This window comes from Vicugna pacos, chromosome 14, assembly GCF_048564905.1.
Source record: "Vicugna pacos chromosome 14, VicPac4, whole genome shotgun sequence".
In the NCBI taxonomy this organism is placed as follows: domain Eukaryota; kingdom Metazoa; phylum Chordata; class Mammalia; order Artiodactyla; family Camelidae; genus Vicugna; species Vicugna pacos.
Genome location: NC_133000.1, coordinates 8,036,595 through 8,051,199, shown reverse-complemented (window position 1 = coordinate 8,051,199; position 14,605 = coordinate 8,036,595). Strand labels below are relative to the sequence as shown.

Here is a 14,605-nt window from a genome sequence, read left to right as displayed (position 1 = left end):
ATTCCACACCCTTATTCTGCTTCAATTTGTGGCTGTGGTTATTTCCAAACTTTACTCAATACCCAACTGATGCCAGATGGGAAGCAATTATATATGGAGACTGGATCCAGGGCTACATGTTAGCATACAGTTTGTGTGTGTGTGTGTGTGTGTGTGTGTGTGTGTGTGTGTGTGGTAAAGGAAGGTACAGCATTTATTGCAAGGTACCAAGGAGAATGGGCTGCTCATGCTCAAAAGACCTGACCTCCTTAATGGCTTTTAGGGAAGAATTTTTAAAGGCAACAGTAGAAGTGAGGGCTACATGGTGCCTGATCAGCTCATGGACCTTCTTCTGATTGGTCGGTGGTGAGATAATAGAGTGATATTTCCAGAATCTCAATCATCAACCTTCTGGTTCCAGCATACCATCTTAATAATGGTGTGCTTTTCGTTGAGCAATCTCAAACATTTACAAAACAGGTAATGTGGAGAATTTACCAAAGGATGTATCATAGGATTTCTTTACTGAGCAAGCTTCCCTTTCATATTCAAATTATAATTTGAATGAACATGAAGAAAATATATTCATGGTTGTTCAAGATAGAGAAGGAAGTTATAGAATCTAACCCAATGCAGTTGAGTATATCTCTAAACAAAGACATTCCACCTAAGGGACTGAAAGATCTGTTCTAATTATCTAAGCAATTCTTTAAAAAAAAACACTCAAAATTAGCAATTACATTTGTTTTCAATCAGGGCAAAAATATATAAGTTCTAGAAATACCAAACAATAAATAAATTAAAATCTCCAGGAAAATTTTTGAAGAAATTATTAAAAGATATTTATGAGCATGAAGAAACAGAGACAGTTTTGATAACCCAGATACAGTATGGGTCCACGATGGACAACTGGCCCAATGCTGTTCCACTTTTTAATTGAAAGCACAGCAGGTGTGCTTAATAGAATTTGAGGCTGGTTCAAAGCTAAGAAAGATAGATAATTTTTTATGCCCTTCATCCTCTTTCTGTGGAGAAATATTGCTCATTCCTTCCAGGCTCCCTAATTTTCACAAGGGACCTTAAACTGTCCTCTGTTTGTTGCTCAAAGCATATACTTCTGCCCCTAACCAACAAAGAGAAATGTGCATTTAAGGCTGTTGGGGAAGAAAAAACCTTTGAATTATCTGCCATTCAGTTCTTATCCAACCCAAGTTGTTTAGCAACAACATTATTTATAAAGAGTGCCTAAAAAAATATGTATTCACTCCTCTAGACATTCTAAATTTTATCCTTGGAAAAATTCAGATCATCGTTTATTCAATTTTTTTCCTTCATCATTTATTCAGCCTGTCACTATAGATTTCCTACTGTGTGTCAGGCCTTGTGGTGGGCACATACAATGTGCATGAAATAACCGTGGTCCAGATACGGCAGTCTACTGGGGGAGAAAAAGGCAACACATAGGTCAAAGAGCAAATGAATATTAATCACAAAGATAGAAAGTGCTATGGAGCCAACACATGAGATGCTGTTCCCGCTTAGGTGAAGTGAACAGGATGGCCCGCCTGAGACTGTTCAGCTAGCCGGTACTTGAAAGCTGAGAAGGAGCCAGCGGTGGGAAGGGCTCTTTGAAGAGCATTCCAGGCTGAGGAGTAGCACGAGTGAAAAGAAGGCTCTAGGGCAGCCAAGTCTCCAAGTGGAGAAAGCTAGTGAGGAGATGGACAAGGTGGGATGCTAAACTGGGGATAGATCAGGCAGGACCTCCTGGGCCAAAGAAGAAGTCGAGATTTTTTTCCAGGTGCAATGGAAAACTTTTGAAGTATTTTAAGCAAGGAAACGATGCAGTTTAACACACAGTTTAAAAAATCACGGAGAATAGCACACTCAAACCACGTTTTCTAGGGGCCCTCATAAAATTCCTTTTCTTAAAGAGAGCTTTGTTATCATACTATTATTGACATTGAGGTTTCAGTGAAGAAACCGTGGGCTGAGGTTTGTTACCATATCCAATATTATTAAGGTTGCTGATTCTTTGTGAGGACTCAGGAAAATTTTTCCTGGGGGTTAGGGGGTCTCAGTACCAGGTGATCTGTGTTTATCTTGAGTCACTGTTTTGTTTTTATCTTACAGATGTTAAGTCTTGTAATTGATCTTGTCTCCCTTTTGCTTTGTCTGTTAGGAATCATAAGCCACATTTTCAGCCATCTCCTGCAAAGGTACAGGGTTGTGTGGCTTGTATTTCTGTGAACTTGGCTTTCTTATATTTCCACCCTTACTTTACCTTTTGCCAAATACACTTACCTGTTTATTTTATACTTTCATAATATAGGTATTTATGTTAGCTACTTCAAAGAACAGGGCAGAATTAAGTAGGAGAAAGAAAGGAGAAAAACCAGGAATTGAAAATATGTCAATAATTCCAGTAAATGTAAAGATCTGTTCTTAAGTTTGAAAGGTCATTTGTTAAGTACAGAATAGAGAACGCTCATTTAACAGCAGATTTTATGGAGATACAGAAGCACCACTTAGATTGACTGTAACACAGTCTACTGACAGAGTTAGCCTCCCACGCAGTACTTAACATTGCTGTAATGGTGAGTTGCTTTTCCTGTCTTCTCTGGCAGACTGTCCCCTGAGGCAAGGACCACATTGTATTCATCATTGTATCTTTCATAGGTACTGCCATGCTGAGCAGGCATTCAGTTAATTCAAATTAATACAATGTTGAATTAATGATTGAATAACTATAGATTTAAAAAATAAAACCTCTCATAATCTCAGGATGGATCAGCAAGAATGCAATCCCCTGAATGCCAGAGGTACCCACATATTGTACTCTATACTGCCGTGCTTGGCCATGTTTAAGTCTCTAAATTTAGGATAGGAACCATATTTTTAAAGAGATATTGATAAACTGGAGCAGATCCAAAAGACAGCATTCAGCTTGCTGAGTAGTTAGAAGTTATGTAGTTTGTTGAAAAGGAACGTTTGACCTACAAAAGAAGGTCCTTATAAGGGACAGATTGGCTTTCTAAACACATCTAAAGAATAAGCATATGGAAGAAGGAATACATTTGTCCTAATTCCAAATGACAAAATTAGAGCCAGTGAATAGAAATTATAAGGAAAAACTTTTTTAAACAGCTTGTGGTCCTCGGTGAGTTAATATGCTTCATATATATAGGTAGAACTTTGGTTAAATGATCTGACAGTGACTTGTATAGCAGTTGAGTAGTTGGATTAGAAGTTATTTAATGTCCTTTCCAAATCCAAGATATAAAAACTTTATACCCATAGTAGTTGCAATGAACAAATGGATTCCATATTAACATGTAACAAGCTAATCTGTTAATGTGCCACATAACCACTATTTACAGGTATTAACATGACTGGTCATAGTAAAGGTTTTTGCATGAGTCATGAAAATGTTTCTGAAGGCAATAGGTTTTGACAGGGTGAAAGAGTAGGAAATCACACAATTCCAGATCTTTGAAACAACTTATAAAAGTGAAAGAATTTTGGTTTGGCTAGAACGCATGGGTGCAGGCAATGAGCCCAGGACAAGTCAGACCAGATTGCTGGCCATATTAACTGGAGCTGATGGTTGGGTCCCCAGGGGATAGAATGAGGGCAGAGAACATGCTCTCAGAAGCCTGAAGAGGTGAAGTTTACTGAAGAGTGTGGGGAGGGCTGAGAGACAAAATAAAGGAAATCTATTACCACCTACAAGTCTTTTGCTGTAGGATCTGGACTCCAAGTAGGAGACGTGGCCTAGAGGTGGGGACACTGAATCAGAAGAGAATCCATGCTGAAACCTTTCATGGAGGGTCCCGGTCATGGCTGAGAATGTTTATATCCCTGACTTGGCTGCTGTGGTCCTTGGGCATGTGGTAGGTGCATATTGGGAAGGCTTACTGACAAAGAATTGGGCATATACATCGAAAATCAACTGGTGGAAATCCTCAAAATGAGCTTCGAAGCCCACAGGGAGGCTTCGACATTAACCCACGACCTTTGGATTCAACTAATTTCAAAAGCAGCCCTCCAGATCAGATTTGCCTTTTTTCCACCCACTACTTGTATCTCAAGCATTTTCCTACTTGGCAGAACTGCCTTGGCTCCCTCCGAACCGGCTGCTGAGGAGGCTGGAATGTGGGTGAAGGAGCAGAAGGAGCAGCAGACAGATGAAAGCACAGCGAGCCATTCCTGGCTCCCGCAGAAGCGCTCCTTGCTTTCTGCCACGAGTGCACAAAATTCCACTGAGCGCTAATCTGGGATCATCTATCAAAAGACTTGAAATTTTTAAATGCCAAAAGTTTTGTTTGGAGGTCAAATTTCAGAGTTTTGACTGTATTTGGAGTGTTTGTATTGGGAAGAAATGCCATGGAAAAGGCCAGTCGATATACAGTTAGCCTTGAGAATGAGCAGAAAGCGGAGGACACGCAGCCTATCCTCCAAAAGAGGCAATCAGGCTGTCTCTTCACTTTAGGACAGGGGTAGGGATGGGTGGGGCTCCAGTTCACAGTCTTGGGTTATTCTTACGGGGTCCATGGTTAATTAAAGGCTCTGGGCTGTGTATCTGGGACACCTTGAACTCAACGACCACAAGAATCTAGCCATCCTATACCTATATTTCCATTTAGACATCTCAGTATCACATACAGTTAAATCAATTAAGATGATTTTCTGTGTCTTCTCCCTAAAATTTCTCCCTTATCCAATTTCTCTAGCACCCTTTTAGTGCCCTCATATATAATGGTGGAAAGAGTTAAAATATCATCAGTTTGGAGGTAAACAGAGGCTCTATATTTGGTCATTATTTCACCTCTGGGAGTCTTGATTTCCTTTTCCACAAAATAGGATGGCACATGGGGTTGCCATGGAGATTAATTAAAGTTACGTGACAATGTAAATAGCATGAGGCTTAGCCTACAGTGGGTTACAGCACTGTTAGCCACTCTCCCTTTTCCATTCCCCTGTTTATTGTTCTTGTTGGTTCCTAATATTCATCTGTTTGTCCCATCCCTGAAATAGCCTGAGTGAAGATTGCTGCTGCTGATCAAATTAGGAAAGAGAAAAAGTAGGCGAAAAGTTAAAACTCGTACCATCCATTTTCCTCATTTTTGAAATAATTGGAAAGGAAGAAATCCAGCATCAGTCCTGGGTTTTCCGCAATCTCTCTCTCTCTGATTCCTTCGGCCTCACTCACCAGTGAAGAGGAAGAATTCTCTGCACGAGATGCATGGAGGACATTATCAGCCCAGGGAAGATTATCAAGAGTTTCTCGGTTTTACATTTACAACAAGCAGAACAGAACTGCCCCGCCGCCCCCAGTGGTAATTCTTCTAACACTGGGAACAAGTGATGAAAAAAAATTCATTAAAAGGGCTCAGGTTTCACAGCAACACAGTAGTACAAAGCAAGGCATTAATGACGCTAATGAGAAAATAATGTTACCTGTCTGCTTTAAACCTGGTTATTTTGGACCCCAAGTGACAAAAACATGGTAACTGTTCCATGGATTTATAGATACAAGTTGAACCATAAAATAAAAATTGGACATGACCAAGGAAAGACAGAGATGTTGGTACATGAACCTTCATAGTTCCCTTTATTAAAAAGCAGACTGATTTTTAGAAAAATCAGGCTTCATTCTAAGTTGTCTTTCTTAATCAGGGAACACAAATTCTTTTCCTCCCTAATTTACATTGAATTCTTGTTGTTCATTGATTATCTCCTATGAAATACTATGTTTCACATTGTTTTATCTATTTATATATGTCAAAGAATACAAATTTCTGATCTTGATGTTTTCACAACAAAATGTCTCAAGACTTTCAACATGTTCTTGTGTTCATTATTGTGCAAAAAGGAGGCATTGTGAATTTTTTTCTAATAGAAACCTGGCCATAATATACTGCAGTGCTTCTCAGGAAGAATCATTCCATTTATTTTTAAAATGCAGTCAAGTCAGTGTTGAACTACGAGGTCGGCATAGACGATGGCCAGTCTTTGTTATTCACAGCTGGAAAGCAACTGTGTATCATTCCTTGCCTTTTCCTTCCCTTTGCTTGGCTTCCCAGAATGTATCCAAAATTCCCAAGTTCCATGTTCTACTCTTCTCTCTCTACTCTCCCATTGAAAAAGTGGTAACTGCCAGGTGTTTCCTGCGGGGACATCCCTAACTTCGGACTATCAAACCCGAAGTATGTGCACCAGGTGGCTGACATTAGCATCTCCATCAGATGGCAGCCAGTGCTGAATCTGAGTTTGCAGAGCAGACCTCGCCAGTAGCCGGTGCTGCCATGGACTACTAGCCCTGTCTGCCATTAATGCCCATGCTTCTGGCATACCAGAGTCGCTAGGTCTTAGAGCCCTTTCACCCTCCACAAAAGATGCCCTGAAATAGAAAAACTCTGATCAAATCCTAAATAAGAATGGAAGAGGAACAATGTGACCCAATGAGAGCTTCCTTTCCAGCATGAGTGCTGACTTGAAAACCTGACTGACCCTTACTTACTCTTCCATAGTTGTCAGAAGAGACTCACAAATGCCACGAGAGAGAGTGTATTCCAATGTAGGCCCCAGGGACCTTTATTAATGTGTTCAATTACCTAGTAAGATATTTACACGACATGAGCTGCTTCTCATAATTGCAAAAATTCCCACAGGGAAAGATGTTAGGGCTAACCACCCTCAGCCACAGCAACAAGATTCGAGGTCCTAACTTAAGTCCTGTTGAACTTGCAGTTGTGAGTTTTTCATTATTAGGACTCTAAATCCTAGGCCAGGCTATGTTTCAGTTTGAGTCAGCCAAATATAAGAGCAACTTGGCCTGATGCCTCTTTTTCAAAGAACTTTATTCCTTCAGCCCCCAGGCTCAGAATTTGATAACATGTTTTCCTATGGATTCTTTTCTCTTCACATCAAACAACATTAAAAAGGGAAAATAGGGGGAAAATGCTAATTACTCCCATATGTATACTCAGATATGGCCAAGTGGAATTCTGTTTCCTTAAATATCCTCTGGTTCCTGATCGCTGCGCAGGTGGGTACAGACCCTCCTGCAAAGCCCTCCCCAGCCTCTGCCAGTCAGAATCCCACCCATTTTTTAAAAACCCACCCAAATGTCTCTTTCTCTGTGTGGGCAGCTCTTGCTCTCCCAGTCAAAAACAATACAGCTTCCTCTGATACTGCCCTTGTGACTTCCTTGAGGCACCTTTCACATAAGGCTTGTTATTCACTTTTGCATAACTTCCCTATTGATCCTAAGCAGCTTGGCAACAGCTGCTATGCATGAATCTGCATCTTTACAATGAGTCCTGGCAGTGTCTTAAGAGTGATAGGGACTTCGTAGGTATTTTGCCTCTGGGTGATTAAAAGTTGGGGAAGTCGAAAATTTAAAGGAGAATAGACACTTAACAAATGCACGTATGCCCTGCCTCTGCCAGTCTCATCTGTAAGGGCTCTCAACCTCCCATGCAGAGTCAGGGGCCTCGAGTGTATTTACTCAGGGCATTAAAGCATTCGAAGTTTACTTTTCACTGGAAAAGCTTTATTTGTTCATTTCTTTGTAATGAAAGTTGGTAACTTATAGTCAGCTGTTTATGCTGACTTGAAGTAGCTCTTGGCTTCAGATAGTTATCACAGCCATCTTTTACCTGGCTGCAGCTGCCTTGGAGGAAGCAGATGTGCTTTCTCCAACGTTTACAGCCAGAAAGATTTCCTGTGCCCAGGGCTTGTTTTTCTGCTGCTGCGTTTTCTCTTCCCTCTCTCTTTTCTTTTGAACTCTTTTAGTGAGTGCTGCTTCTTGGTGCTTCGTCAGCCCGGAGGCAGGGCAACGCTGGCGTCTGCTTCCCGCTGGAACTGCCTCCCTTCGGGGCTCGGGGCCGGCTGTGCACAGTCCCATGTCCTGTCTTCCTCTGATTGGCTCCAGGAGGTCACGTGAGGGACCGGGGGTGGAATTCTGAGTTGTGGCTTTTGGCACTCCTTTTTCTTTTTAAAAATCGCTGGGTCTGTTGAGCTCTGCTGGGCTGGGTGTCTCGCTGTGTGACTGAGACTGGAGGCAGACGGAAACAGCCACAGGGCAGACTGAGGTGGCAAAAGAAAATCTGCCGGGATGTTCAGTCAGGGACCCAGGACCCCAGCTTCAGGCTGCTACTATCTAAATGCCATGACACCTGAGGGCCAGGAGATGTATTTGCGATTTGATCAGACTACGAGACGCTCTCCTTACAGGATGAGCCGGATTCTAGCACGCCATCAGCTAGTGACTAAAATTCAACAAGGTGAGTCGCTGGTAGTGGAAGGCTGTTGCTAATTCTGATTTCTGTTGGCTCTCTTTCATGCTAACCCAGTTGTTAAAAGTATTGTTTCCACTTTGATGTATGGATTTCTTTGCCACGTTGCACGTAACTTTCAGAAATAACTTCAGGCTGCAGTTTTAAGCAAACAGTGACAGCACTTAGCTGCCACATAACTCAACATTAAGTCCACAAAAAAACTTCATGGTGGGACGGTGAATCATAAATTTCCAAAACTTACATCTGTCTACAGAACAAATGAGACAGGTTTCCTCAGTGTGTATTTTAGGAGCTTTTTCTGCAGGTTCCTCACACTCTGTCACATTTAAAGCTTGGACATTTGTTTATTTAATTAGGTGGGGAGGGTGGAGACTAACTTCCACCCTGCCCAGATTCTTTGGAACACTCTCAAGTGACAGGGAAAAGTTAAAATTCTGTTCTTAAGGCCCTTGGGCTGACAACCAGAATCGCATTCTCTGCCTATTTGTATGTTTATGTCAATAGTTGCCACTGATTTGAAATATGAAATTGTTTTCCTGGTAAAGGATAACAAATCTTGTGACAGAAGCACCAGCTTTGTAAGGGAGGAGGATATTGATTGCAAGTTGCTAGATGTTCCTTTTTATTCTTGGGGCGAGGAAACCATCACTAAACCTCATCATTATTCAAGAAAAGTTTAAAACATGCTCCTTAGGATAGATCTGTAAGAACTAGAAAGATGAACAGTCATAAGAAATCACTAACTGATGCCCATTTAAGAGACATACACACATACCTACATGTACACAATAAATTTAGAGAGTTTATAACCACCCCCTCCCAGACTAACTAAATAACTAAATTATCGTATTGGTGATACATAAGCTGACCAGGATTTTTCTAGAGCCATTATAAAAATACAATTTCCACTTAAATAAGTTTAAGGTTATATTGAATTTTGGAGGGGAAGTTGGAGTTTGTAATCATGAAAATCTTATTGTACTGTTTCCAAAATGAACAATATGTATTCTAGTGAGCGGCATTTGATGAGATTGTTTCCTTGGAAATTAGGATTTGTTTTTAAAGGTTCAGGAACTGGTCATGTGTGAAGGATACTGGTCCTACATACCGGTCTGATTTCAGGAAGGATATTATGTCATTCCATAAACTCTGTGTGCAGGTCTTGATTGAATAGAAACAAAAGTAATTATTTCCCTGTGCCTTGATTTAAAAATACTTCAGGCTTAGAATAAAAATCGGCTCCGTTTTTGTTTTAGAGATTTCTGGCAATGGTGTTTTACTGGATGCCATCATCATTATGGACAGAGGGGCTTGATAAATGTTTGATGATGATGTATAATCTGCGCTCTGTAAATGTTCCTCAGCACGCATATCAAGTGTATTATGTTAGAAATATTGCGTATAAATACTATGAAATATCTTTGTAAATCTTCTTAAATGAATTTATAGTAGTTGATTTCATTAAAAATTATTTATGTTCTTTTTTGGAACGAAGGTTATTTTTCCATTGAAGACTTGAAGTTATGAACACATGCATGACCGCTGAGAATGAACTCTGTGTCTATGTTTCATTCTGCTTAATTAGAAAATTTGAGCATTCTCACTTTTTGTATTGGGCAACAGAATATTTGAAGCCAGTGAATGCCTAAAACTTAAGTGACAATTAGGATCACAGGGGAGCATGAAAGAATTCCCATAGTCCAGTGATTAGGAACTCAGTATTTGTTAACATCAGACAATTGTATTATAAGACATTGAGAAGGCAGAAGCAAAATGATTTTACTGGGTTTACTGTATGAGTAGATCAGTTTACAGTAAAAGTAGAGAAGATTGAGCATTTACAATGTATCCTGCACTGCTCTGAGCTTTATATATATTTCAATTTATTTTGTCCTCAAAAAATAAATTCTTGTAGGTAAGTACTATTATAATACCCATTTTAAAGGTGAGGAAACAGAAGTACGTAGAGTTCACGTAACTTCTCCACGGTGACGTAGTGGGAGCTGGTATTTGACTAGAGCTCTGGAGACGATGCTCAGTAGTGCTCTCAACTGCTTTCCACATGAGCATTAACCTGCTGAACCTGTGGCTGCCTTTTGGATTGTATAACGTGCCAAGGACATTTCAGTCTTTTCTGCTTAGGATACAGCAATGAACCATATTACAGAATCAGAATCAGTCACTCACTGTGAGATTTCTGGTCAGGTTCTTGGTTGTCTAGTGGAAGCAAAATGCTATGTGTCTTACCTTCTTTGAACAGTTAGTACCCAGTACTGCACGATGGCAGGTTATTTTACTAATGCCCTATAATCATTCAATTAAAGCTTATCAAGTGCATATTAAATTATAACACCATTATTTTTTGTAGTTCACATATGGGTATCTTGAAATGACAGCCACATCAGTAAAATTGTTTGCATTACTCTGCTATAGATCTTTCAGGGAAGACTTAGTATTATATTAATATAATTTGGGGGCATCATTATTTAAAATCTTTCATGGCTGTTGGGAACAGTGCAAACAAGAGTAAGTTGCTCCCCACTGACCTCATTACAGTGAGATAATCATTGAATGACATGGACATGATTAAACAGCAGATCCACTCATGGGCAGGAAAAACAAGGAGGAGAAATAAAGGAATCTTTGATGATGCATAGGATCAGAATTAGTTGCTCAAACCCTGGATGAATCTAAACTTGCTCATCTTAGGGTACACTCCAAAATATACATGCCTTCTTTTTAGTTCTGGAGTTGAAGTCGGGTTAAAAAGAAAAGCGATCTTTAAAACAGAGTAGTGTTTTGCAGAGTGAAAGTTTATCACGTAAGTCATACTGCCTGTAATCCTTACCCCACAATCTTGCTGAATCAATGGGGAAATTGTTATAGGGAGAGAGAATGGAAATAATAACGGTCCTTATTTCCCTCATAGGCGGACACTTGGAATGGACAAGAGGGAGGATGCTGAGGAGGTGGAGGAAGAGCATGTTAGGCCATGGGAGGGGAGAATTGGGATCTTGTGTCATTATTAGATGGCTGTAGTTTATTGGCTACATGTGCACCATGTTTAATGTCTTTATACACACACATATGCTATTTGGAAAATCTAAATCTAAGCAGATACATAAATGTGATTGCTTGCTTTGTGAAAGAGTTCATCATGCTATTAAACTTTTTTTTTAAAGTATTTTAAATGCTTTAAACAGCATGATATGGACCAGATTGCATTAAAGTCCACTGAACTATAGGGAAAAAAAGGAGACAGGGAGGCAGGCTCTATTTCGACACTCTCTCATCCTTCTACTGTGGCAAGTTTCGGAACTTCACTGGGCATTCATTTGTTGATGGGAAAATGAGATGGTCGGGCAATGATTGCTTACTCTGGTTCTTAAGGTCTCTCTGTAGTTAAGTCAATATCTCCTTGAACAAGAGTGAAAAGCAGGGGAATTTAAATCTAAAGTAACAGAAGCTGAAAAAGAAACAGAGGAGCTATCTAATGTGGAATAAATCAGTTGCTTATACTTTTTCTACATCTTGTCAAGGGAATGGTAAAGTGGAAATCAGTTTAGTTCTACTTCTGATGCTAACTAATTGTGTGACCTGGGGTAAGTCACAGCTTCTCTGAGCATCCTTTTCTTCTTCCATAAAATGAAAAGTTTGGATTAAGTAAATGTGAAGTTTCCAGTATTCAAATTCTAGGATTCTGTGACCACACGTATTACTTTAAAAGAGAGATGATTCTTATTTACATTTTCCTTAACATATCATTCAACATCTAACGAGACATGCTTCTTTGATACCTGTTTAATGCTCTCATTATCAATTTAATAGGAACGTTAGGATGTCCAGTCTTGTGCACTATTTAAATGTCAGTGTGACCTATAATTATAAAGTAACTTATAAAAACCTGTCTTTCTCAGGAGTCCTGGACTGTAAAATGGAGCTATTGCGACACCTGGGCTATTGTGAGGACCGTAGGGGTCAGAGAGTGTCCACGTAGGTGTATCCACATTCTCACAAAAGACCGTTTTTCTTGATAGAAAATGCTAAATGCAGAAAATTTCACTACTAAGGGGATTAGTGAAAGTTGGACTTGCACTTTCATTGACTTTTTATCTGAGACTATTTTTCAAGATAGTTGAACTCAAGTAGACTGGAATAAACTCCCTTTTTTCTTTTTTAATGTCCCCAGGGAATGGAAATGGGTGTGAGTGATGTATTCTCTCTCATTCCTCCATCAAGTCAAATTGCATCTTGGGGATTTGCCCAGCCTAAGAAGTGGCATCAGTCATCTCTGGTGGAGGAGATCCCCACCAACTGGGCAGCATCAGCTGAAATTAAACAATCATTTGTTCTTTTGGAATTACCCTTTCTCTATACTTAGCATTCTCCTACTCGACTACTTTCAGAGATGGAGGGGAATACACTGGCAGAAAGACAGATGGAACACAGAACATTGGGTGGGAATGCATCAGTCATGGATTGCTCAAGTTTCTTTAAAAAAAAGTGACAACTGTCAGAAATTCACATTTCATGAATCAGAGCCCCTTTCTATTCAGTGCTGGTCACTGAAGGGCCTGTACAAAAAGGATACTGTTTAACCAGAAGTTACAGGAAAATCTGTTAAGGGAATTAAGTCAACTAACTTTGAATAACATTTTTTAAATTATCACATAGTAAAAATATGAGCAGTCAAGAAATAAGTACTAGAAGGAAATAAGTAAAGAACAATATGTTTGTCCATGTATAAAACTTAAGAGTTTAACTTTTAACCAAATTTTGACTTTCGTAGCTGCACTTCACTGATTTTAGTACCTCTGATTTTATAAACACACATCCCAGATGCAGAAAATTGCCAAATTTGGATTCTGTGGCATTAGATTAAATTAATATAGATTCTTTTTTTCATATCTTTCCCTAACTATAATCAGTGCTGTAATTCTTAGTATATTCTGGACACTGGTCAACTCTTATAATAAAACAAGATTTTTCATTTCCTTAGCAGCCTAATCATGGCAGATTTAGAAGCATGAGTTAGGGAAAAAAAAGCCGCTGCTAGTGGTCTGAGCAATATCAGTTGGTGGCCTGAGCAAATTTAAAAAGAGAAAATGACAAGTGGGTTTTAGTAAACTTCTTATATAAAGAGAAATAAGTGGGCGGAAATTTAATGAAAACAGGTCATTACTGGGGATGTGCTCTGTCTTGGCATTTCATTAGTTGTGAGAACGCAGTGCTCAGACTAGGGAAGAAGATACAAGAAGATAACCATGCATTAAACACCAGATATTTGAATGAAATAAGGATCATGTAAAAGTCGTTTTCTGTCTCCTCAGGGGTAATCTGAATATAATTTTAGTGTGGGTAAAGACATTATATATTAATTTACATTTTACTTCACTATCTAAAGACTTTGAGAGAGTTTAGAGAAGATACAACTGAGTTTAAAAAGATAAATCTGGTGAGAAGAAAACTGACTTTAAAAAGATAAATCTGGTGAGAAGAAAACTGTAGTTAATAAGATGAAACTAGGGGGAGATGTTATATAAAAATTTACAACATAAGGCCCTGATTAATTATTAAAAGTGGGCTGCAGATACAGCTTGAGCCTTCCTAATCTAAGCAAAGAGGAAAACATAATCAGGGAAGATTTGCCGTGCCCATAAGGTGAAAATACACCAGCACATGGTATGTTTCCCTGTAACTTGCTCTTTGAGAGAATTTTCCCTGGTACTTGTTATAGGAAGAATTTTCTCTTAAGGACTTGATATACAAGAGCAGTTTCTCATACAGATCCCATGAAGAGACTACAAGCCATAGTGGATGGTGCTTTTAAACATTCCTACAGTGAATTCAACAGCAAATCTCTTATAGCATTCTACAGTGGAAGCAGGGGCATAACAACAAATAATAATTTGGTAAGAATATTTGGGAATGGGGCTAGTAAGTCAAAACAAGAGGTTTCAGTATGTAATCCTCTGATCCTCTGGCTTAATATAGAAATAGCATGGAGACTATTTCAAGACAATTTCTCCTAGTCTGCTTCTCAGAACTCTAGTTACATAGATGGATGGATGGGTGGATGGATGGATAGATAGATATTCAAGAGGAAAATGTTTCTGTGGTTAATTATGTTTGGGAAATACTGCATCCTCTTTCCCTTCTTGGAAATTCACGCTTATGAAAGGCTCAGAGAAATCAGGCAGAAAGTAATTTAACTTTGTTTAACTGGCATATTTCATCATGAAATCATTTTTAACAGAGTACAAGGAAGTGACATCTTGCAAAACCAATATTCCCTGGGGAACACAGTTTGGAAAGTCTGATTT

General features: G+C 39.3%; 1 protein-coding gene across 8 annotated transcripts in view; it reads left to right on the top strand.

Moving 5' to 3' along the window:
• The window catches only part of STARD13 (StAR related lipid transfer domain containing 13), a 451,023-nt gene that overhangs the window by 286,105 nt on the left and 150,313 nt on the right, over positions 1-14,605 (top strand). Inside the window, exon 1 of one of the 8 annotated variants that reach the window (XM_072976106.1) lies at positions 7,976-8,267. The exons of the other annotated variants lie outside the window; for them this stretch is intronic. Coding sequence (XP_072832207.1) covers positions 8,099-8,267 — 169 coding nt within the window. The 5' untranslated portion in view covers positions 7,976-8,098. Of the gene's footprint in view, positions 1-7,975; positions 8,268-14,605 lie in introns of those variants that run through there. 8 annotated transcript variants of the gene reach the window in all.